This window comes from Garra rufa, chromosome 19 (assembly GCF_049309525.1).
Source record: "Garra rufa chromosome 19, GarRuf1.0, whole genome shotgun sequence".
Taxonomy (NCBI): domain Eukaryota; kingdom Metazoa; phylum Chordata; class Actinopteri; order Cypriniformes; family Cyprinidae; genus Garra; species Garra rufa.
This window is the reverse complement of record NC_133379.1, coordinates 40,285,097-40,311,121: the sequence shown is the minus strand read 5'-3', so window position 1 is coordinate 40,311,121 and position 26,025 is coordinate 40,285,097. Positions and strand designations below refer to the sequence as shown.

Genomic DNA, 26,025 nt, shown 5'->3' with positions numbered 1-26,025 from the left:
ATACAGTATATACACACATTTCTGCTGTTTTTTGCCATAATATTTATTTATATGCTGTTATAGTTTTTATTAATATTTTTAATTACCTACCTTTAATTGTATGTTCTGTTTTCATTTTAATTGTATTTTGCCTTAAAAAGTCTCATTGTCTTTAATTGTTATTTTAGAGCCACAAAGCCTGTTTTAATCTGATTATGAACTATAAATTACACATTATTTTGAGAAAATAAATTATTTTAGTGTTATTTTTATTTATATATATATATATATATATATATATATATATTATATAAAAAAAAATTTACTAATTTTTTTACATTTCTGTTTAGCTTTAATTTCGTTTTTTTTTTTGCTGATTTTGTCCTTTTTATTAGTTTTTTTAGATTTTATTTTTTTTTATTTATTTGTTTTTTCCAACTACTAATTTTAATGTTTTAGCTTAAACTTATTTAAATAAAAAAAAGTTTGTTAATATAAATCTGAAATAAATGATTAAAATATAATATTGACAAAGTTTAAATTGTTTTTGTTTTCTGTTTTCTGAATTTTAACATTTTCATTATATATATATATTTTTTTATTTTATTTCCAACTACTAATTTTAATGCTTTAACTTAATTTATTTAACTAAAAAAACAAGTTTTGTTACTATAATTCTGAAATAAATTAATAAATTATTATTAGACTGACAGAAATAGTTTAAATTGTGTTTGTTTTGTTTTCTGTATTATATTATATTTTCGTGTTTATATATATATATATATATATATAATATATATATGATAGTTTTTTATATTCCTGTTTAGCTTTCATTTGTTTTTGCTGATTTTGTCCTTTTTTAGTTTTTTATATTATATTTATTTATTTAGTTTAAATAGTTTTTGTTATGTTATCTGTATTTTCATATTTTATATATCTGATATATATGATAGTTGTTATTAATATTTTAAATTACCTACCTTTAATTTTATTTTCTGTTTTCATTTTAATTTTAGTTTGATTTCTGTATTTCACCTCTCATAATCTCAGTCTCATTAATGTCTTTCTTATATATTTTAAAGCCACCAAAAAAAACATAAAGCCTCTTTTAATCTAATTCTTTATTACGATTTATGCATTATTCTGAGAAAAAAAAACCTTTTTATTATTTTAGTGTTATTTAAATGTATATTCATTTATACGTTATATTTTCTAGTTTAAGAAATTTTGATATCTGCTTTTGTCATTGGTAATAGTTTTTTATATTTCTGTTTAGCTTTAATTTATATTGTTGATTTATGTTAATTGGGTCATTTTATTTTTTATTTTTTTTTAAAAGGTTATATTTATTTATTTTTAATTTCAAAATGTCATTTTAGTGCTTTATTTTATATAAAATAAATATGTATTAATATTATTATAATTATTATTAAACTGATAGAAACATTTAAAATAAAAAAATATATAAAAAATATTAGATCCAGCCCCAGATGCCACATCCTTTCAGAAAATATTTGTTTTGTCTGGTAACATCTGGTAATATCCAAAACCTGTTAACAGCAAGTCTTGTTTGTACCCGAAACCATCAGTAAAGCTAGTGAAGAGCAGAAGCGAAGTGAAGATGATTAAAAGTATCAGTTTATTGAAAAAATCTTAGTTGCATAGGTTTTAATACTCATACTTTATCTGACCAATACAAATCCAACAAGTGTTATTAAACAACAAACTACTTCGTTAAAAACCGTAAAGACATTCTCTTCTCTTGCACTCATGAACACAAATATCTCTTGAGACCACATCATCTTAACACTAAACAACAATGGAAAAATAATTTAAAATATAAACCACTAATCAATGAATAAATCAATAAAATAAGTATATAAATGATTTAGATTAGATAGAGTCTTACAAATTATTAAATGGAATAATAAAATTAGTAAATGATCAATGGTCATAAATGAGTTTGCATTTGAGGATGCATGTGAAAGCAAATTACTTTGTAAATTAATTTTCTAAAATCCAATCCACAACCAGAAAAACAGTGCTTGAGTTACAAGGAAGTAAAAAAAGCCATTATATTTTACTGCTGTTTTTAAAAGGTTTTTCCTGCAGTTCTGCCACAAGAAAATATATTTTCTCTTTAAACCAAACAAATCCTCACAATGTTCTTATTTATTTGTTAATCAGATTGTCATTAATAATTATTATCAAAAATACTATTTTATTGCTTTAACTGTCTATTGCTTAAAGATAATACTAAATACTACTAAAGAATACTAAATATAATTTTTAGAATACTAACTTTTTTTTTTTTTTTTTAGAATAAACTTTCGGAATACAGTGGACCCACTGATTGCTCTCAATAATGTGCATTATAAGAATAAACAGCAGTCTCTGCTGCCCTCTAATGGAAATAAGCACAAATGCATGATTTCAGTGATTTAGATCAGACATATTAATTTGGTCAAAAGCAATAAAAGTGATTTGATTTCCTAGTTGGTCTTTAGTAGCAAGGTTGGCCAGCTGTGTATGAGTGCAAAGCTGTTTTGTGAAGGCCGGTTTGAGTTTTCGACCATCAGAGTGAGGACAATTTTGTAAAGTGAGGACATTTTGGCCGGTCCTTAATTTCTGAGACCCCTTTAATGGCCTGTTTGAGGGTCAGGATTTGATTTTAGGAATCAGGTTATATTTGAGTAAAGGTTAGGTTTAGGGTAAGGGTTTTGGTGAGGCGTTTAGGTAGATTTTTACTGTATTTTAAATGCTTTTAAAGGCATTTATTTGATCAAAAATACAGAAAAAAAAAAACGTTATGTTGTGAAATATTATTAGGATGTAAAACAACATTCTTTTATTTTAATATACAATAAAAATCTAATTTATTTTGTAATTAAAGTTGATTTTTGTTTGCATCATTACTGCAGTATTCAGTGTCACATGATCCTTCAGAAATCATTCCAATATATTGATTTATATATATATATATATATATATATATATATATATATATATATATATATATAAAAAATATAATTTTTGGAATCTGTGATGCTTTTTTTTATAGAATTTAGTATAATATTAAATATATATATATTTTTTTGGAACCTGTGATACTTTCTTCAGGATTCTTTGATGAATAAAAATTTTTCTTTCCTTTTTTTTTTTTTTAAGAAATTAGTATTTTTCTTCACCAAAAATAAAAAAAAATAAAAATATGATATAAAAATGATTTCTGAAGGATTATGTGACACTTAAGACTAGAGTATATTAAAAAAGAAAACCACTGTTTTAAATTCCATTAACATTTTACAATATTAAATTTTTTTCTGTATTTTTAATAAAATAAATGCACCCTTTAATGGCCTGCTTAAGGGTCAAGATTTGATTTTAGCAATCATGTTACATTTGGGTACAGGTTAGGTTTAGGGTAAGGGTTTTGGTGAGGCATTTAGTCCTGATGGGTAGATTTTTAATGTATTTTAAATAAGTTTCTAATGCTCATCAAGCCTGTTTATTTGATCAAAAATACAGGAAACAAATGTTATATTGTGAAATAGTATTATGATTTAAAACAACATTCTTTTATTTTAATTTACATCAAAAAATCAAATGTATTTCTGTGATCAAAGCTGAATTTTTCAGCATCATTACTGCAGTATTCAGTGTCACATGATCCTTCAGAAATCATTCTAACATATTGATTTATTATCAGTGCTGGAAACAGTGTTGCGTAATATGTTTCTGGAACCTTTGGAATCTTTGATGAATAAAAATGTTTATTCTTTCTTTTTTTTGAAAGAAATTAAATTTTTATTCGCCGAGGATGTGTTAAATTAATAAAACGTGATAACATAGATTTACATTGTTAGAAAATATTTATATTTTGAATAAATGCTGTTCTTTTTAACTTGTTATACATCAAAGAATCCAAAAAAATATGCTTCCAACATTGATCATCCTAATAATAAATCAGCATATTAAAATGATTTCTGAAGGATCATGTGACACTTAAAGACTGGAGTAACAGCTGATGAAAATTCCGCTTTGCATCACAGGAATAAATTAAATTTTAAAGTACATTAAAATAGAAAGCCACTATTTTAAATTGCATTAACATTTTACAATATTACAGTTTTTTTAATCGAATAAATGCAGCCTTGATGAGCAGAAAAGTCTCCTTTAAAAGCATTAATGATCCCAAAATTTGAGCGGCAACGTATGTCCTCACAAAGGTAACCGTAGAGGGTTGAGAGAGTGTGTGTGTTTAAGGTCGGCAGCGCTGGATGAAGCGTGGATACAGGCAGACGTCACGAATATGGTGTCGGTTCAGCAGCCAGGTGAGGAATCGCTCCAGACCCAGACCGTATCCGCCGTGGGGACACGTGCCGAACTTCCTCTGCAACACACAAAGATTCACACGCTTAATTCTCATTTGCATGTAAATTGTGGTATGACAAATCATTAAAATATCTGCAATGATTTTAGTAGCATTTTTGCACTCAGTTACAGTACACTGTAAAAATGTTTTTCAAACTAAATAAAGCGAAGAGTATTGGAGCGGCTTTTACAAGGACATAATATTTCAGTCTTCTATTTCCATTTCATTTAATTCAGTGTGTTATTTGCTGTTTCTTTGTAAACATTTGTGACCCTGGACCACAAAACCAGCCATAAGGTTAAATTTTACAAAACTGAGATATATACATCATATGAAAGCTCAATAAATAAGCTTTCTATTGATGTATGGTTTGTTAGGATAGGACAATATTTGGTCGAGATACATCTATTTGAAAATCTGGAATCTAAGGGTGCAAAAAAATCAAAATACTGAGAAAATCACCTTTAAAGTTGTCCAAATTAAGTTCTTAACAATGCATATTACAAATCAAAAATTACATTTTGATAGGTTTGCAGTAGGAATTTTACAAAAAATCTTAATGTAACATGATCTTTACTTAATTTCCTAATGATTTTTGACATAAAAGAAAAATCAATAATTTTGACCCATACAATGTATTTTTGGCTATTGCTACAAATATACCCCAGCGACTTAAGATTGGTTTTGTGGTCCAGGGTCACACTTGTGAAATTTATTAGCAAACTTTTTCTTCAAAGTAAATTTTTTCCAGTGTATTTCAATGAATCGATTCTTAGTTTACGTAAAGAACTACTCCACTTCCAAAGTTAAAAAAAATCATTTCGTTTTCAGTCGCAAAGAAATAATTTTTTTTGAGGAAAACATTCCAGGATTTTCCTCCATATAGTGGACTTCAATGGAGCTCAACAGATTGAAGGTTAAAATGCAGTTTGAATGCAGCTATAAAGGGCTCTACATGATCCCAGTCGAGGAATAAGGGTTGGTTATTTTCTTAAATAATTTACAATTTCTATATTTTTTAATCTTAGATGTTCGTCTTTCCTAGCTCTGTGTGAACTCCGGTTCAAGACAGTTAGGGTGTGTTGAAAAACTCCCGTCTCATTTTCTCCTCCAACTTCAAAATCATCCTACATCGCTGCAGAAGAACCGACCCAGTGTTTACAAAGTGAACTCGCAAAAATGGTTCAATTAAATTGTCTTAATTAGAAAGCCTGTCTAATTATTTGAGTTTTCACCAAATTCTTTTCCATTGCTTTTCTGTATTCCATTTTAATAGTTCAGTTACATTTTACAAGCTTCCTTTGTATGTACTATTTCTAATCCATTTAAATTCATTCAAAACTAACTTGCTAATCATGCTAGAAACATGTTAGCAACTAGCTAATCATGCTAACTAAATGCTAGAAACAGGCTTACTACTTGGTAATCATGCTAACAACTTGCTAACCATGCTAGAAACATGCTAGCAACTTGTTAATCATGCTAGAAACATGTTAGCAACATGTTAGCAACTTGTTAGGAATCATGCTGGAATCATGCAAACAAAATGGTTATCATGTTAGAATCCTGCTAGACACATCCTAACAACTTGTTAATCATGCTAGAAACGTGTTAGCAACATGCTAATCATGCTAGAAACATGCTAACTTGCTAGCCATGCTAAAAACATACTAGCAACTTGTTAATCATGCTAGGGGCAAATTCCAAATGGAAGTGCGCATCCCTACGCCCTACTCCCTCCGAAGGGCAGATCCCTTTGAAGTGAGTTCTTTTAAGGGAGTAGGGCATTTCTGTCTCTTTTAACCGTTTGGAACTCCCTTGGCGAAGGGAATGACTGACGAAATGTTACCTTGACAACGCTGCGCAAACGTGATCACTAACGGAAATCACTTCCGTGAAGTGACCATGGAATGTTCCCTTCGCTAACGGCCTTCTGGAAGGGCCCTTCGTGAAGGGATTAAGTTGCTCACTTTCGTTTGGAACGTCCCTACAAATGGCGTCCCCTTCTAGAAGTGCCCTTGAAGGGCGCAAAATAGCCGTTTGGAATTTGCCCTAGAAACGTGTTAGCAACATGCTAATCATGCTAGAAACATGTTAGCAACTTGTTAATCATGCTAGAAACGTGTTAGCAACATGCTAATCATGCTAGAAACATGCTAGCAACTTGTTAATCATGCTAGAAACATGCTAACTTGCTAGCCATGCTAAAAACATGCTAGCAACTTGCTAATCATGCTAGAAACGTGTTAGCAACATGCTAATCATGCTAGAAACATGCTAGCAACTTGGTAATCTTGCTAGAATCATGTTGGAAACATGCTAGCAACTTGCTAATCATTAATCATGTTAAAAACGTGCTAGCAGCTTATTCCGAAAGATTATTCTAAAAAAAACAAAAAAGTTAGTATTCTAAAAATTATATTTAGTATTCTAAAAAATTCAAAAAGTTTGTGTCTTCATATCCTTTTCCAAATTTAGTAACTTTCTCCACTCAAAAACAACCTTACGGATCTTATATGCGTTCCCCATTTGTATTTTATCTTCAGTATTTGCTTAATATATATTTAGATAAAAGAAATATGTCACGTTAAAGAAGTAAGAGCCAGTACACGTTTGATTTTAAAGTAGAGTTATCTTATGTTAGATCTAATATCTTTAAGCAATAGACAGTTAAAGCAATAAATAGTATTTTTGATAATAATTATTAATGACAATCTGATTAACAAATAAATAAGAACATTGTGAGGATGCATTTTAATAATCAAAAGCATCTCCAATTAATTGATTTTATTTAAATTTTTATTTATTTATTTTGTGGGAAATTAGTCATTCAGATTAATTGATAAATTAGAATAATCAATATAAATATAGTCGTTAATGGCAGCCCTAGTATTTATTTTTTTAATGGTAGTGTATATGAAATATAGGCAATAAGCTGTTACCTGGTCGGTGTACCAGTAGTAGGGTGTGGGGTCGATTCCCTCTCTCTTATATCCTTCCAGGAGCTCCTCAGAGTCCCAGATACGCATGGAGCCTCCTACGATCTCACCCACGTTGGGCATCAGCACATCCACCTGACAAACACAAACACATCAGACAATCACAACACTACCCTGACGAATGATGCTGCAGTCCTAGATATCAGTTTCAGTTTATTTATAGATATGTTTACTGTATGTGTTTTCATTTATTTATATGAGACTGTTACAGTGCTTTTGTCATTTTTTGAATATTAAAGGATTAGTTCACTTTCAGAACAACAATGCACAGATAATGTACTCACCCCCTTGTCATCCAAGATGTTCATGTCTTTCTTTCCTCAGTCGTAAAGAAATTATGTTTTTTTGAGGAAAACATTTCAGGATTTCTCTCTTTATAATGGATATGGAGTTTGAACTTCTGAAATGCTGTTTAAATGCAGCTTCAAAAGGCTCTAAACGATCCCAGTCGAGGAGGAAGGGTGTTATCTAGCGAAACGAATTGACAATTTATATACTTTTTAACCTCAAATGCTCGTCTTGTCTCATCTCTTGCGCAGCGCATTCAAAGTGTGTGTGATTCTGGTAAACACAGTTAGGGTACGTCTAAAAACTCCCATCTCGTTTATGTCTTCAATGTCAAAATCGTCCTACAATGCGGTTTTTACCTTTTTTTTTTTTTTGTTAAGGGCGTTTGAGTTTCTTTGTATGTTCTCTTTGTAAACACTATGTCGGTACTTTTGCAGCGATCTAAGGCGATTTTAAAGTTAGGTAAGAAAATGAGATGGGAGTTTTTAGACGAACCCTAACTGTATTTACCTGAATCTCACACACTTTGAATGAGATGAGATGAGACAAGACGAGCATTTGAGGTTAAAAAGTATATAAATTGTCATTTTGTTTCGAAAATAACCGATCGTTTCGCTAGATAAGACCCTTCCTCCTCAGCTGGGATCGTTTAGAGCCTTTTGAAGCTGCATTTAAACTGCATTTTGGAAGTTCAAACTTCGGGGCGCCATCCATATCCATTATAAAGAAAGAAATCCTGAAATGTTTTCCTCAAAAAAACACAATTTCTTTACGACTGAGGAAAGAAAGACCTTCTTGGATGACAAGGGGGTGAGTTCATTATCTGTGCATTGTTGTTATGAAAGTGAACTAATCCTTTAAGTAGGCTTAAGAAAGAAATCCGACTTAAACTTACAGTTATTATTAATTTTCTGATACTAAATTTATCAACTCTATCTCCTCCTCGAGCTTTAACTCTAGGAAGTCCAAACTCAGGCCAGATCTTCAGACTGATCTCACTTAGTGTGCTGTATCTTTTCTAACTGATCGGACTTACGGATTTCCTAAAAAGGACGATTAAAACTGGGAAAAATCCCATAGACTTACATTGAGGGAATGTTCAAATGAGCCGACACTATTCAAACTCACACTGACAAAACTCCCACAATCCCTTCAGACTCAATTAAGCTTCCTTTGTATGTACTATTTCTAATCCATTTAAACTCATTCAAAACTAACTTGCTAATCATGCTAGAAACATGTTAGCAACTAGCTAATCATGCTACCTAAATGCTAGAAACAGGCTAACTACTTGCTAATCATGCTAGAATCATGCTAACAACTTGCTAACCATGTTAGAAACATCCTAGCAACTTGATAATCATGCTAGAAACATGTTAGCAACATGCTAATCATGCTAGAATCATGCTAGCAACTTGGTAATCTTGCTAGAATCATGTTAGAAACATGTTGGAAACATGCTAGCAACTTGCTAATCATTAATCATGTTAAAAACATGCTAGCAGCTTGATACTCATGCTAGAATAATGCTAGCAACATGCTAATCATGCTAGACACATGCTAGCAACTTGCTAATCATGCTAGAAACATGCTAGCAACTTGCTAATAATGCTAGAAACATGCCAACAACATGCTAATCATGCTATACACATGCTAGCAACCTGTTAATCATGATAGAAACATGCTAGCAACTTGCTAATAATGCTAGAAACATGTCAACAACATGCTAATCATGCTATAAACATGCTAGCAACTTGCTAATCATGCTAGAAACATGCTAGCAACTTGCTAATAATGCTAGAAAAATGCCAACAACATGCTAGAAACATGCCAGCAACTTGCTAATAATGCTAGAAACATGCCAACAACATGCTAATCATGCTATACACATGCTAGCAACTTGCTAATAATGCTAGAAACATGTCAACAACATGTTAATCATGCTATAAACATGCTAGCAACTTGGTAATCATTAATCATGTTAAAAACATGCGAGCAGCTTGGTATTCATGCTAGAAACATGCTAACAACTTGCTAATGATGCTAAAAACATGTCAACAACATGCTAATCATGCTATAAACATGCTAGCAACTTGCTAATAATGCTAGAAAAATGCCAACAACATGCTAATAATGCTAGAAAAATGGCAACAACATGCTAGAAACATGCTAGCAACTTGCTAATAATGCTAGAAACATGCCAACAACATGCTAATCATGCTATAAACATGCTAGCAACTTGCTAATCATGATAGAAAAATGCTATCAACTTGCTAATCATGCTAGAAACATGCTAGCAACTTGCTAATAATGCTAGAAACATGCTAGCAACTTGCTAATAATGCTAGAAACATGCCAACAACATGCTAATCATGCTATACACATGCTAGCAACTTGCTAATCATGATAGAAAAATGCTATCAACTTGCTAATCATGCTAGAAACATGCTAGCAACTTGCTAATTATGCTAGAAACATGCTAGCAACTTGCTAATAATGCTAGAAACATGCCAACAACATGCTAATCATGCTATACACATGCTAGCAACTTGCTAATCATGATAGAAACATGCTATCAACTTGCTAATCATGCTAGAAACATGCTAGCAACTTGCTAATAATGCTAGAAACATGTCAACAACATGTTAATCATGCTATAAACATGCTAGCAACTTGCTAATCATTAATCATGTTAAAAACATGCGAGCAGCTTGGTATTCATGCTAGAAACATGCTAACAACTTGCTAATGATGCTAAAAACATGTCAACAACATGCTAATCATGCTATAAACATGCTAGCAACTTGCTAATCATGCTATAAACATGCTAGCAACTTGCTAATAATGCTAGAAAAATGTCAACAACATGCTAATAATGCTAGAAAAATGCCAACAACATGCTAGAAACATGCTAGCAACTTGCTAATAATGCTAGAAACATGCCAACAACATGCTAGAAACATGCTAGCAACTTGCTAATAATGCTAGAAACATGCCAACAACATGCTAGAAACATGCTAGCAACTTGCTAATAATGCTAGAAACATGCCAACAACATGCTAATCATGCTATACACATGCTAGCAACTTGCTAATCATGATAGAAACATGCTATCAACTTGCTAATCATGCTAGAAACATGCTAGCAACTTGCTAATAATGCTAGAAACATGTCAACAACATGTTAATCATGCTAGAAACATGCTAGCAACTTGCTAATAATGCTAGAAACATGCCAACAACATGATAATCATGCTATAAACATGCTAGCAACTTGCTAATCATTAATCATGTTAAAAACATGCTAGCAGCTTGGTATTCATGCTAGAAACATGCTAGCAACTTGCTAATGATGCTAAAAACATGCTAACAAAATGCTAATCATGCTATCTACATGTTAGAAACAGGCTATCTATATCTATCTAGCTATATAGCTATCAAACATTAAGCTTTTAAAACTACTTTAAACTTTAAACTATTTCAGACTGATAACCATTAAACTTTTAAAACTTGGAAATCTTTTTAAACTTTTAACACTTTTTTTTTACTTTTCAAACGTTCTATTCCAGCTTTCTCAAGCCAACTTCAAAGTTTGTCTTGAACTTTTTAATTTAGTTTCTGTTCTGTTAAGCCCGCCCACAGTGCAATCTCATTGGTCAGCATAACTGCATATTAACACCAAATATGATTTGATTGGCTGTATTATTACTGTACTGATTTATTTTTGATGCTATATTTTTGCTGTTGATTAATGATGATCCTGACCGATTCTGTGAGACGACGGTCCTCAGGGCAGCGCTGCATGTAGAAGGATTTGATCTCAGCTGGGAAACGACACAGCAAGATGGTCTCGTTAATGGTGTCGGTCATCAGGCGCTCAGGGGCTTCTGGGATATCCTGTGGAAATGACACATAAATGGATATTTGAATAGTTTAAGCTTTTTAGTCTTCTTTTCTGTGTAGTTGAGCACATACAAGCGTACAAAACTTAATATAACACACCTCTCCAAACTCATAGAACGTCCCATCATCCTTCTTAATGTTGTGCTCTTTCAGCCACACAATGGCTTCGGTGTAGTTCATCCTCTTGAACGGACGCTTGGGAGGCTTGAAGCCCTGCAAGAAAGAGAAAAAAATTTATATATATATTAATTCAAAAAATAAATAAATGAAATGAAATAAAATAAATGTTCAATGTTTAAAAATAAATGTTAATGCATGTTAAAATTATTTACAATAAACTAAAATAAAAGACATAAAACTACGTCATTATTTTATTTTAGTCAGTTGCCAATGCAACATTTTCTAATAAATAAATACATAAATAACTGAAATAAAAATCAATAAAAATGATAATCAATATCCAGAGCATACATACTTTATGACAAATTTCCATCACCTTTTTTAGCCATCTGTGACAATGTTGGTATCATTAACTAAAACTAAAAATATGTAAAAATATTTACATAAACTCAAAATAAAAAAGAAATGTTACTTGAAGTTAAAAAAAAATATAAATTTTATTATTTTATTTAAAAAAAAAAATTATATATTTATATATATATATATATATATATATATATATATATATATATATTTTTTTTTTTTTTTTTTTAATTCAAGTAAAAAAAAAAAACCTTTTTTTATATTTTATATATATTTTTAGTTCTAATTTGAATTTGAATTTAGGGTGGTAAAATTACTAACTAAAATTACTAACTAATATTAACTAAATTAATAATAATAATAAAAAAAAATATCCAGACACTTTGTACTTCATGATGAATTTCCATCACCTTTCCAGTCATTTGTGACAATGCTGTTAAAGTTAAATAAAACAAAATATACATATATATTTTAAATATTTACTGATAATACATAAGAAATGATAAAATATTTGCTTTAATTAAAATACAATTAAATGTTATCTGAAATGTAATCTAAAAAAAAAAAAAAATGTAAGTTTCCAAGGCAATATTTCCAATTTTGGTTTGAAGTTCTAAAATGAATAAAACAAACAAACAAACATCAAAAAAGCAGTTACTAAACTTAAAAAAAAGTAAAAAAAACAAACAAACAAATACTATAATAGTTCATTAATACTAAAATAATACTGCTTTGTGATAATAAGAATTTCTTTTAATCTAATAAATTAAATCAGACCAATTAGTGAACCAGTTTGAGTGATTTACTAAAAATGACTGATTTTACTAGGCAGAAGATCAATGTATTCCATAATAACTATGCAAAAAAATATCCACTAGAAATATATAACCCCTTGTGTGAGGTCAGAGGTCGTACCGGGTTGATGTCGTAGAGCAGCTGCGCAGCAGGAGACTTCAAGACCCTGTCGACCACGTCACACACCAGATCCTCCAACCGGTTCAGAAGGTCTTCATAGGATATAAAGGGACACTCAGCCTCGATGTGGGTGTACCTGAAAACACACACACACAAAAACACTGAAATGCTGCTTTCTGTTTTTTACAAAGTAAACAAATGAATCCTCAATGGTCCCAGACTCACTCGGACAGGTGTCTGCGTGTGCGTGACTGCTCTGCGCGGTACGACTGCGCGATGCAGAAGGTGTCGCCCAGCGCAGGGATGCAGGTCTCCAGGTAGAGCTGAGAGGACTGCGTCAGGTATGCGTTCTCACCGAAATAGTTGAGACTGAAGAGGGTGGAGCCGCCCTCCACCTGCGTCTGCACCAGAGTGGGCGGAGTTATCTGAGGACGATAACAGACGTCTGTGTTTAAACCAGGATTTATTAAACCACAATTAAACCACAATTACGCCCGTTTCACACCGCAAGCGTGAGCAGAGCGTGAGCTGCACGTCAGCGTAACTACAGCGTTACTGCAGCTGCAGATGCAGACTCGCAAGAGTATTCACACTGGAAGCGTTTGTAGAGCGTGCATGCAGCTGCTCCAAAGCATTTAGTAATCAGCTTTTTTCTATGAAACTGATTACAGGTAAATATGAAATTGATAATGAAACTGCAGAAGCAGCTTCAACCCAATAATTATTGGTGGGATCATAAAGCATATAGGGGAGCGCGGGCCACAAACAAAGCAATTTGGCTCGTTTATATGCCTTGTGTTCTATGAGAACTGTGTGTGGAGTGTTTTTCTGATTGTTTCATCTATTTGCGCACATCAATTTGAACTATACTGTACAGCTGTGTCTGTGTGTTGCGATTAGGGTCGTAACACGAATGGTTCCGATGTGTTCATTGTCAAACTCAAAAATAGATTTTTTATTATATATAAATATATATTAATGGCATTATTTTATTTGAGAAAGTTAATAATTTTATTTTATTGACCGAATATTTAAGTTTGTCGTGTATATTTTTTTCATTCGATCAGATAACATTTTAAGCTGTCATTTGGTGATGTTACAACGTGCTCCTCACGTGTTACATTGTATCCCACCAGCTTGGCATGTTGTCACACTTCACTTCCCTTCTTTTGAGGTAAATAACAAAAAATACGTATACACTGTAATTATGAAACAAAGCGACATATTTGTACTAGACAAACAACATTTACACAAACTGAGAAATGCAAAAAATGTTACGTTGTGCTCCCCTAATCATAAAGCTGCACACGAATGAGGTAAAATATGGGTAGCGCTAGAGCCTACGTGTGTATTTTTTTTTTTTTTTTACATTTTTCATTTATTATTATTATTATATTTTATTATTGTATTTTACCTTTATTTATATAGTACTTTATACAATCCAAGACTCAATCAAAGCAGCTTTTCTCGATGCAAAATAAATAAATAAATAATAATCTGCCGTAAAACATTTAGGAAGTTTCTGGCTTTTTTTTAATACACCATGCTTGCCTTGCACCCAAACTGAATAATTAAAACACATTTATATCTTCTGTAGCCTAGGCCTACATATTTTGGATTTTTTTTCTTTTGATTACGATTCTTGTTAACTCACTAGACATGCGTATTATATGTGCATTCTAAGCTTGTTCCATGCATTTTATAAAACTTTTGTGTGAAATCATATTTATTTTGGCCATCAAAAGTGTACTGTCCCTTTATTTGAGCGTGAGCAGCGCAGCAAAAATAGACTCGGCGCCGAAACCATCGCTTCAGCGCTGCTCACGCGACGCTCCTGCTGCCGGTGTGAATGCACTCATTTGTTAACATGGGCGCCGAAAAAAATACGCGCTGCTCACGCTCTGCTCACGGTGTGAAACGGGCCTTATTTAAACCAGGATTCATAAAGATGCTGTAAAATGAAATTCCACTATTTTCAAGCACTGCTTTTTTAATTTTCATTGACTTCCAACAGAGATCTCACTTTACGCAATTAAACAATGTCTTAACTTTCAAATTCTAAAAAAGATAAAGAGATAAATAATAAATAAAATGTACTAAAATAACAAAACAGCTAAAATAAAGCAAAGCACATGCATGTGTGAATCCCAAAATTAAGTAGTTTGACAACTTAAGAAAGAATATAGAAAAATTTAACTTAATTTGTTATTCCTGCTAGCTAAATTTCACATACATAAAAATCTGGCTCTTTGTACGCTATTTAAACACTGCAAAAAATGCTTTTCTTACTTAGATTTTTTTGTCTTGTTTCCAGCCAAAATATCTAAAAATTCTCGAATCAGGAAGAGTTTTTCCTAGACAAGTAAAAATTATTGCATTGTTTTTAGTAAAAACAAGTCCAAATTAAGTGAGTTTTTGCTTAAAACAAGCAAAATAATCTGCCAATGGGGTAAAAAAAAAAAATCTTATTTCAAGCAGACAACTAGATTATTTTTCTTACCCCATTGGCAGATTATTTTGCTTGTTTTAAGCAAAAACATGCTTAATTTTGACTTCTTTTTTCTGAAAACAGGACAATATTTTTTTCTCGTCTAGAAAATCCTTCTTGATTTAAGAATTCTTAGATATTTTGGCTGGAAACAAGACAAAAAAATCTAAGTAAGAAAAGCATTTTTTTGCAGTGAAGCTCTGTTCATCCTAAAAACAACTGTATTTCTATATTTGTCATATCTGTCCTCTAAGGTGTACATTTATTACTTTTTTGTTAACCTAGCAACACATCCCTTACTTACTATGGACTAACCATAGTTTAACCATGGTATTTGTAGTAAAACTGTGGTTAAACTAAAAAAAGTACATTTTTACTAGAATACAACCATGGGTAATTTTCTAAAGGGATTTGTATTTGTGTATACTTTATTTCTTTATTTTTCCTTCGTTTTGTTTTTATACACGTACTGCCTTTTCTACTGTTTCATTAATAAAACTGAAAAAAGTGCCTTGTGCCTAAGCACCTTGTACGAACCCTATTAAATGAATTGTTTACCCAAAAATTAAAATTAGCTTAAAATGTACTCATCCTCAGATCATCCAAATTGTAGATGAGTTTGTTTCTTCTTTAGATTTGGAGAAATGTAGAACTGCATCACTTGCTCACCAACGGATCCAAACAGCTGATAAAAACATCACAATAATCCACAAGTAATCCACACCACTCCACTCCAGTCCATCAGTTTACATATTGAGAAGACAAAAGCTAAAACAAATCCATCATTAAGATGTTTTTAACTCAAATACGAGTCCATAATCCATAAAAACGCTTCCTCTAGTCAAAAAAGTGGTCTTAACTGAATTAGGAGAGAAATCTGCACTGATCAAGCACCGTTTACAAGTCAAAATAGCTCTAAACAAATACGTGGCTGGATTTTGATGTGAGAAACAACAGATGGACTTTTTCACTGGAGGAAGCGTTATTATGAATTATGGACTTGTATTTTAGTTAAAAACGTCTTAATGATGGATTTGGTTTCTTACAAATGTGCAGCTTTTGTTTTCTTAATACATTAATTGATGGATTAAAGTGGTGTGGATTATTGTGATGTTTTTATCAGATGTTTGGACTCTTATTCTGATGGCACCCATTAGGGCTGGGCAATTTGGCCTAGAATCAAAATCTCGATTAATTGAACATTTTAACCCGATTACGATTAATGAACGATTATTTTATTTATTAATAAAATTATATTTAATTATATTTATATAATATTTATATAATATATTTTTTTTTGCCCTCATAGTTCACTGACAAGTTTTGTACAGTAAATATGTTCACATATTACAAGCGAGAAATTTTTGGATGAAGGGTGCATTACTTGATTTTAAAATAATTGAAGGAAACACACTATCTACTATCTATGATTATTAATTGAACATCAGTGTTGAACAACTGAAATTAAAGCACACATTGCTTAAAACGAAAAGTCACATTTTTCTTAAATTAGTGAAAATAAATAACTTGCACTATTGGAAACAAAATAAATAATTTTCAATGTTTTTCATATTAAAAGTAGAAAATAAGCAGTATCTCCTCTAAATAAAATTACCCTTATATATCCTGTAAATACTTTTTACTGTATAAATACTGTTTAAGCTCTCCATCGACATGTCGGCGGAATAACGGAACGGAGCGCTTGTGTTTTTTAAAGGGAAAGTAATTGAAATAATCGTCCTGGAAAAATTTGATCGATTATAGGTTCTGAATGTCGATTTCGATTATTTTTCGATTAATCGCCCAGCCCTAGCACCCATTCACAGCAGAGGATCCTAAATTTCTCCAAATCAGATACAGAAGCAAACTCATCTATATATTGGATGGCCTGAGAGTGAGCCCATTTTCAGCTAGTTTTCATTTTTGGGTGAGCTTTATGTTTAACGCATGGTTTGGGGAATGACCTCGCAGTAATCCCGGCTGAAGAAATGATCCCGGAAACACTGCGTGACAGCAGATCGGACTCTCAGGATCTTGGAGACGCTTTCCCCACGAATCATCATGTGCCTGTTGTTCAGCTGCACGTCCACGTCAGACTCTTCGTTCACCAGGTTATCGGCGCCGCCGGCCGGAGCCAGACCGATCAGCTCCCAGAAATCACAGTGCAGCTCATGGCCACCCGGAGCCTTTCAATACAAAACGACAAACAGAAATTTAGAGTGAGTAAAAAATGACAGAACCTTCAAATATAGGTAATTATTACTAATCATATTATATCAAAATTCACATTAATCAGTGAATCAGGGTCATTTCTTACCTGTTTTCCCTCAGGAACAGGTTTCACGGTTCCATACAGTGCGACGGTGCTCTCCGTAGACAACACCAGCCCATTATAACACTGACACTGCGCACAAAACACATTCATCATCTCAGAAACTACAGTGCCTTGCGAAATTATTCATGCCCCTTCTTTTTTTTTCACATTTTGTTATGTTGCTGCCTTATGTTAAACTACTTTATTACACGGCTCTTTGGTATGCTTGATTCTGATTGGTCAGTTGAGACATTTGCAGGTTCGTTCTTTCAAATAATCACCGCTCCAAAGTAATAACGCATAGCCGGTACTACTTGTATGTTTAAAATCCCTCCGTGCCAACAAAGATTACCGTTTGGCGCCATCTTGTGACAAACACTGGACAACCACAATTAACAATGGAAAATTTCGACATTAATCTATTTAAATTGTCTTACTAACGTACATAGTTTGAATGTTAGTCACGTGGTACTATATCGTTTCGCGGAAGGATAAAAATGTTAATTTAAAACAAATATGCCAATAAAAGGTTTCAAATTCATATTCATGTCCAGTTTTTTTCCTTATGTGGCAAGTAGCCGTGTAATAAGCGGGATAATGTACAGGCAGCCGGTAGTTATCGCAGAAATAAGCCCCTTCAGTGTGATACAAGACCCTCCGCTTCGCGTCGCGTCCTGATCACACTGTCGGGGCTTATTTCTGCGATAACTACCGGCTGCCTGTACATTATCCCTTACTTAAATTACTTTTTTCCCACATCAATCTACACTCCCTACTCCATAATGGCAAAGCAAAAAATAGGTTTTTAACATTTGTGCAAATTTATTAAAAATAAAAACTGAAAAGATCCCGTTGCATAAGTATTCATACCCTTTTCTGGGACACTGGAAATTTAGCTGAGGAGCATTCATATTGCTTCTAGATGTTACTACACTTGGAGTGGAGTTAAACTGTGGCAAATTCATTTGAATGAGTCTGATTTAGAAAGGCACACACCTCTCAAAATGCATTTCAGAGCAAAAACCAAGTCCTGAGGTCAAGATAACTGCCTGTGAATGATCTAGGGAAGAGTTCAGAAACAAATCTGCTGCATTGAAGGTTCACAGAAGCATTATCCATAATGGAAGCCCCCATCCAAGCTGACAGAGATGGAGAGGTGAAAAGGTGAGGCAAAGAATGGCAGATAATTGCCAAATGCAGATGTGCAAAGCTTGTCACATCAGACCCAAAAAGACTTGAGGCTGTAAAGGTGCTTCAACTATGTACTAAATTACTGAATACTTATGCAAGGTACTTATTTCAGTGTTTTATTTTTAATACATTTATCACATTTGCAAATCTGGTTTTTGCTTTGTCATTATTATGGTGTATGGAGTGTAAACTGATGTGGGGGAAAAACTAATTTAAAGCAGTTTAACATAATGCTGCAACAAATCAAAATGTGAAAAAAATGAAGGAGTATGAATACTTCTGCAAGGCACTGTAGTTCAGTTCACTGTATTTTAGTTCTTATATTGATTAAACATGGCTGATTTGGACAACTGAACATAAAATTACCCTTTTCAAAGCAAATACAAATGAAATATTGAGATTTGTGTCATGTGTGTATATATATACACACACACACACACACACACACACACACACACACACACACACATATATTGCCAAAAGTATTGGCACACTCTTCTAATGAACAGGTTTGACTACTTTAGTAATTTCCATGAGTACAAATCTTAATGTTAAGTAATTAAATTATATTCTAGGGAATTGTATGATTTTAATTTTGTAGCAACCATTTGGACAGGACAGTTTTCTATTCTAACCTGACAGTGCATCTGTGTATAAAGCAAGGTTCAAAAAGAAATGATTGACTCAGTCAATGTGGAAGAACTTGACTGGTCTGCATAGAGTCAAGTCCTAATCTCAACTAAACACTTCTGGATTGACTTTAAATGCAGACCTTAAGCCAAAAACTCATCACCAAACACCAATGACTTGTACATATGGGTACGGTCGTTTTAGACCTTTCCAAAACATAAATGGAAGTGAAATTTTTAAATACATGAATTATGTTGCCACAGTTTTGGAAGTGCCTTTTTCTGTTCTAAAGAAGGGGGTGTCCCAATACTTTTGTCCATATAGTCAATGTACAAGTCACTAGTGTTTGCTGATGAGTTTTTGGCAAGATAAGACTAATTTACCTATTTATAATTGTGTAAAATACCAAACAAGTACCAGTTTGTCCGTCAGAACACACTGCAGGAAACTGGTTCCGTCACGCAGAACAATGAACAGGAGGTTCTTCCCTGAGAAAACATGAGCAAATAATTTGTTAGAACAAATTATATAATGCATTTTCTTGTAGTAGATTCTGATTAGAGCCGTTTAATAAGACTACTGAGAATTTCTGGATGCTTGCATCTACTCGCCTTGTCTTCGCAAACGATGGACCCAACCGAACACCTTCACCCGCTGCTCTCTGAGTGCTTCCAGTTTATCAATCTTCACCTGAGCATGACAGAAAACACCAGAAAAACAACTAAAAATTACCCATGTAAACCTCTGAATCAGACTACTTTTTCAACCGGACTGAAAGTTACTGTATGCACATGCATAGTGCTGTCATGCATGTTTATTTACAGCTTACAAATGCAACTGATGCAATTGTTTGTAATTAATTTGAAGTGAAATGTCCCAAAAAACCCTTTACCATCCCCAGACTCTGTGCAATTAAAGTTTTAGATTCTGTAAGAAACACTGACGGTTTTGGGTTCGGGAAGGCTGGGGTCGTTCTCAATGATGATCTTTTTGGCTTCTTCCAGATTCTTCTCTCTGCGTTCAGCATCTTCAGCCTGTCAATCATGACATCAGACAAGCAGAGGTCAAAACAGACATACAGGACCATGACGTGGAGTTCAGTTTACAGGACAGAATTATGAGATTACAGAAGGGTCCACATACCTCCTTCTTGTCTTTGCTGTCACTCTTCATTTGCTTTGAAGTGAAGAGCTTCTTTGTGCTCTTCATTTGAGTCTTAGAGATGACGGTCCAACGCTAACAATGCAAACACACCATCATATTGATTAACGTATGACAATAAAAATGCTCACTAATTGTACATGCACCATGAAAACAAAATTGTACATAGTAGTGCTTACAAAAATACCAGAGTTCCATGTGTATTTCAGGAATCAATATTTTAAATCAATAGCTTTATATGTTTATTCATGTTACTGCCAGTTGCTGGTTAGTGTTACTTGCAGGTTTCACCTGAGCGTAAAGACTTGCGTTTAAAGCGTTTACACACCTCTCCTTCATTCTGCGAGTCCACATAGATCACTGGAAAAGGTTCTTTTCCAGCAAACATCAGTGCCTAAAAATATTACAAAGGACATTAGGACATATAAATGATGCATTAAGTATGCAACACAGTATGAAAAATTACCTGGATCATCAATTAAACTGTTTTTTAAAGATTTTTTTTTTTTTTTTTAAACTGCACCTTGAGAGGTGTTTTAAACGGCTTCTGCTCTGATCCGTCTCCATTCTCATCACTGCCCTGTGTTTCAGACACGTACAGCTCTTCTGCAGAAGCAAACAACAGCAGCGTTAACATTTCACCAGTTTACAGCTGTAAGTCATATGTCTGATTGTTTATAATTTGCTGTAAGGCCCCAGAGCATCAGAAATTCATGAAAGTAAGCATGCTTCCTCAGAATGAATTGTTCTCCAAATGCAAAAAGTTTTGAAGATATAGAAAAATCATTGGTATCTTTTTTGCCGTTATTTTAATAAATAGCTATGGCAACTGTTCAAGATTGAAAAAAAGCTTGCAAATTAGGATCTTTAACATCTTGTCATCACATTAACAAAGTTTGGTGTAAATCGTATGATTGCCCTAGAAGGAGTATGCAATACCCTATAGCCTGCTTCTTTTTTTTTAAAATCACATTTAAACTAAAATAGCTGACTTCTTGTTGTTCGTAGTAAATGACTGTAAATTAGAAAGTTCGTCTTGATGAGAACAATATATGTACCTACTTTGGTGTCTGTAGCTAAAACAAACCCCTACATTTGTCAAAAGGTAGCACTATATATAGCACCTTCTTCATGTCTATTTCTGAGCTTTTGCCAGTGTCTAACGGTTGATACCTGATGTTACGTCAAGTCTTATCCAATTCTAAGCATTCTAAGTGCTTCAAAAACACCTAAAAATAATTAACTTTGACATGTTGTCATAGCAACAGCATTTAAGATATCATGAATCCTTTTTTACAACAACAGTGTTTTGACAGCAGCCTTAACATTTGCTGTTAGGCCCCAGAGCATCAGAAATTCATGAAACTAAGCATGCTTCCTCAGAATGACTTGTTCTTCATATGTGAAGTTTTTAAGATATAGGAAAATTACTGGTACCTTTTTGCCGTTATTTTAATAAATAGCTATGGCAACACTGTTTAAGATATCCAAAAAAAGCTTGCAATTTAGCATCTTTAATATCTAGGCATCACATTGACAAAGTTTATTGCAAATCGAATGATTGCCCAAGAAAGAGTATGCAAAACCCTAGAGCCTTACTTTTCAAACCAAAATAGCCGACTTCTTGTTGTTCATAGCGAATTACTGTAAATTATAAAATTGTCCGTCTTCATGAGAACAATATATGTACCGACTTTGGTGTCTATAGCTAAAACAAACCCCTACATTCGTCAAAAGGTGGCGCTATAGAGCACCTCCTTCATGTCTCTTTCGTTAATGGTTGATAACTGATGTTACATCAAGTCTAATGCAAATCTAAGCATGTAAAGTGCTATTAAGTGCTATCTAAGCATGTTAAGTGCTAAAAATATTTAAGTTTGAGATGTTGTCACGACAACAGTATTTTAAGATATCAAGAATTCTTTTTTACATCAATGGTGTTTTGACATTATTCTGATGAAGTTTGCAGCAAATCAGGTTTTTAAAAATGACATACTTCTTGCTGCGAGCGCCACATTTTCTAGCTAAGACTCGCAATGATCACATTAATATGATCAGACTCCTTCAAATAAACTGCTGAAGTTTGATCAAAATCAGTCAATGTATGAAGTTATAACACACTTCCACTCCCATTTTTCACCCTAATTATATCAGCATTCGAGACATCAAAAACCCCTCACAATTGAGCATCCTCTTGAGATCACGACTGAGTTTGTTGGCAATCAGATGAAAAACCTAGAATGAGCACATCACATTCCAGACCATGTTTTTATAAACAATCCACAATAGTTGACTTCCCGTTGGGTGGAGCACTAACTGTGAGCATGAAAGTTGTTTGGGCTGATGAGATCAATGAGATCAAAGGCCCCTCGAAAATGGCCCCATAAAAAATGTTGGATATTGGCGTCAACCTGATGGTGCTTTTTGAGCATGTTAAGGGCTCCAAACAGCCTAAAAGCTAAATATAAATAAATAAATAAAAAAAAATTGTAGAAAAACAGTTGGGCCCTGCTCCCTATAGTGGCTAGGGCCCTAACAAGGCACCCAACAAAACATTTTTTTCATAAAAACTCATTCAGGGTTCAATAAATAAATGTATTAATGTGATTACCTGATCTAACTGCAATTAATAATCTAACAATAAACATTATTTAACCTGGCAACATAAATATACCACTTTTATACACTATTGTTCAAAAGTTTGGGATCAGTAAGACTTGTAATAGTCTTTTAAGAAGTCTCTTATGCTCATCAAGGCTGCATTTATTTGATTAAAAATACAGAAAAAAAAACAGTAATATTGCAAAATGTTTTTACAATATAAAATAATGTTTTTTATTTTAACATACTTTAAAATAGAATTTATTCCTGTGATGAAAAGTTGAATTTTTATCAGCTGTTACTCCAGGCTTAAGGCCCAATCCCAATTCTATTTTCTACCCCTCCGCCTACCCCTCGCCCCTTCCCCTTGTCCCTTGAAACAAAGTGTAAAGGGGAAGGGCTAAAATATTTCCCCTAAGAAATGGGACACCATTACAACACTGTGATACGTCATCATACGTTGTCGCTAGTTCCTAATGTTACGTCAGAGGACATGCGCAGATGTGTATCACTCATTCCAAGATGTCAAAATGTTGTCATGTTGCAAAAAGTACAAATGTACGGTGTACGCACCGTTCATTCACATGTGGCCGTAAGCAAAACAAACAACGCATTATCACATGCGCGGCAAATTGCTAATCAGTGTAGTGGTGCCTGGAGAAGTATATATGTTTCATTTGTGAATTTCGTTTTGAACTTTCTATTTGAACGCATTCGTTTTCTGGATCCTTGGACTAAAATGTTTACAGGGGTTCACTGGTTTAAGAAATTTCTGATCGTAAAAATCAGCTTCTTTTTATTTGTAAGGTATCGTTTTTATTATTATGTACTGATTTAAATTACTGGTGCGGTGAGCGGGCGCATTAGGCGCAATCATTAAAGACATTTCAAAGCAAGCCGGCTCCACGGTCCTGACTGCATCATCACTGCCTTTATTGGGTGTTTTGAGCGAATATTTACATTTATTCACATGACTGGATGCGGTGGACTGCCATGATTTTGGCGAATGCAGGACACTACTGAACAATGCGCATCAGAGGGGATTTAAAAAGTGGGAAATTGCCGTGCCACTGGTCTTTCATGTTTCTAACATGTAGTCAAGTGTATATGACATAAAAATATATTTTGTAATATCGTGCAATCAGTGCTATCTGCTAGCAAACTTTAGCGATTTTTTTGCAAACGTTTATTTACAAAACAACACCATAAACACAAACACAAGATTGAAGGTAATATAAATATAATGAAACATTGTCATGAAAATCCTTATTAAAGGCAAAAATTACTTATATTTACGAGTCTGCTTGCTCGAGTGAGCAGCCATGTTGGAAATTTCTCTTAGCCCTTCGTTTGAAGTGAGGTCCTGAAAAATCTTCGTTTGGAGGGCTATCTGGCCCTTCCCCTTACCCCTACCCCTCCAACCAAAAGAGAAATGAGACACCCCTACCCCTTCACATGAACGCGCCAAACGGAGGGGTAGGGCTAAGTGTAGGGCTAAGGGGTAGAATTGGGATTGAGCCTAAGTGTCACATGATCCTTCAGAAACCATTCTAATATGCTATATTTTTTGGAACCTGTTTTTTTTTTTTTTGTTAAGATTCTTTCATGAATAACAAGTTTAAAAAGTACAGTGTTTATTCAAAATATAAATATTTTATAACAATGTAAATTATTTATTATTAACTTTTAATAAACTTTTAATTATTAACTTAATAAATCATTGGTGAATAAATATATTAATTTCTTAAAAAAAGAAAAGAAAAGAAAAGAAAAGAAAAGAAAAGAAAAGAAAAGAAAAGAAACAATAAAAATTTACTGACCCCAAACTTTTGAACGGTAGTGTATATTTTACAGGGGCTCAGCTAAAGCACCAAAACACTTGTTTTCATCAAACTACCAGCGAATCTGTTTGAAAGACAATGAAAACAATTGGCTTAATCTGTATTCGTTAGTGTTTAGAACTGTTGATTGTCCCACGAGACGCGTTACTTCCGGATTTTCCATTCAGAGCAAACAGCGCTGGTAAAACACGCATGTATGAGTACAGTATTATTGCATAATGGTAAAATATATTAATATTAGTGTAGTATATTGATGTAAAATAATACGACTTCAGTGTATTGCGCTATTTATGTCGTTTATAGACCGGACAAAATACATTATTAAAAATATACGTGACTAAATGTATGTGTTGTGTACTGCAGTATACACAAATACATTATGTGTGGTATAGCGCAGTATAACCAAAGTCCTTTCTTTGGTATAACGTAAAAATACGACAGCATGATCTGACGCAACACCAAATAAGTAAGCGTCATCATCAACAAACTCACTGATTGACATCTGACCGACGCCCTCGTCCGCCATTTTATGCTTTATAGACTTCAGATGAGTTGAGTCCGGTTCAGTTCACGAGTTGTTTTACTTTGTTTTACTTTTATAAATCTGTTCGTCCGTCTCTTGCAACCTGTTATCACACACACACACACGCGCGAGCACTAGCTGCTAGGGACTCATGCGCAAGCACATGCCCTCAGCGTGTCGGTTCAGCTGGGGATTGGCCCGTTCGCGAGATGACGCTTTTTCGGGAAAGCTGATTGGTTAGTTTGAGGTTGTGGGCGGGAGTTTGAATAAACGCGTTTAGAGTTGGCTGTTTTTAACGTCGGGAAGTCACTAAACCTGTTTTTGCACAAACATTA

At 33.3% G+C, this 26,025-nt stretch overlaps 1 protein-coding gene across 1 annotated transcript; it reads right to left on the bottom strand.

The window, feature by feature from the left end:
- Window positions 1-1,595: 1,595 nt before the first annotated feature.
- Window positions 1,596-25,797, bottom strand: nars1 (asparaginyl-tRNA synthetase 1). Its single transcript, XM_073824723.1, has 15 exons — window positions 25,660-25,797; window positions 21,249-21,331; window positions 21,054-21,119; window positions 20,708-20,800; window positions 20,509-20,598; window positions 20,176-20,254; window positions 19,982-20,052; window positions 17,747-17,833; window positions 17,394-17,615; window positions 13,167-13,366; window positions 12,942-13,077; window positions 11,643-11,756; window positions 11,406-11,537; window positions 7,297-7,428; window positions 1,596-4,372 (listed from the first exon to the last, which is right to left on the bottom strand). The coding sequence occupies exons 1-15, from the start codon at window positions 25,691-25,693 to the stop codon at window positions 4,241-4,243; spliced, it is 1,671 nt and encodes a 556-aa protein (XP_073680824.1). The 5' UTR covers window positions 25,694-25,797; the 3' UTR covers window positions 1,596-4,240.
- Between the last annotated feature and the right edge of the window lie 228 nt (window positions 25,798-26,025).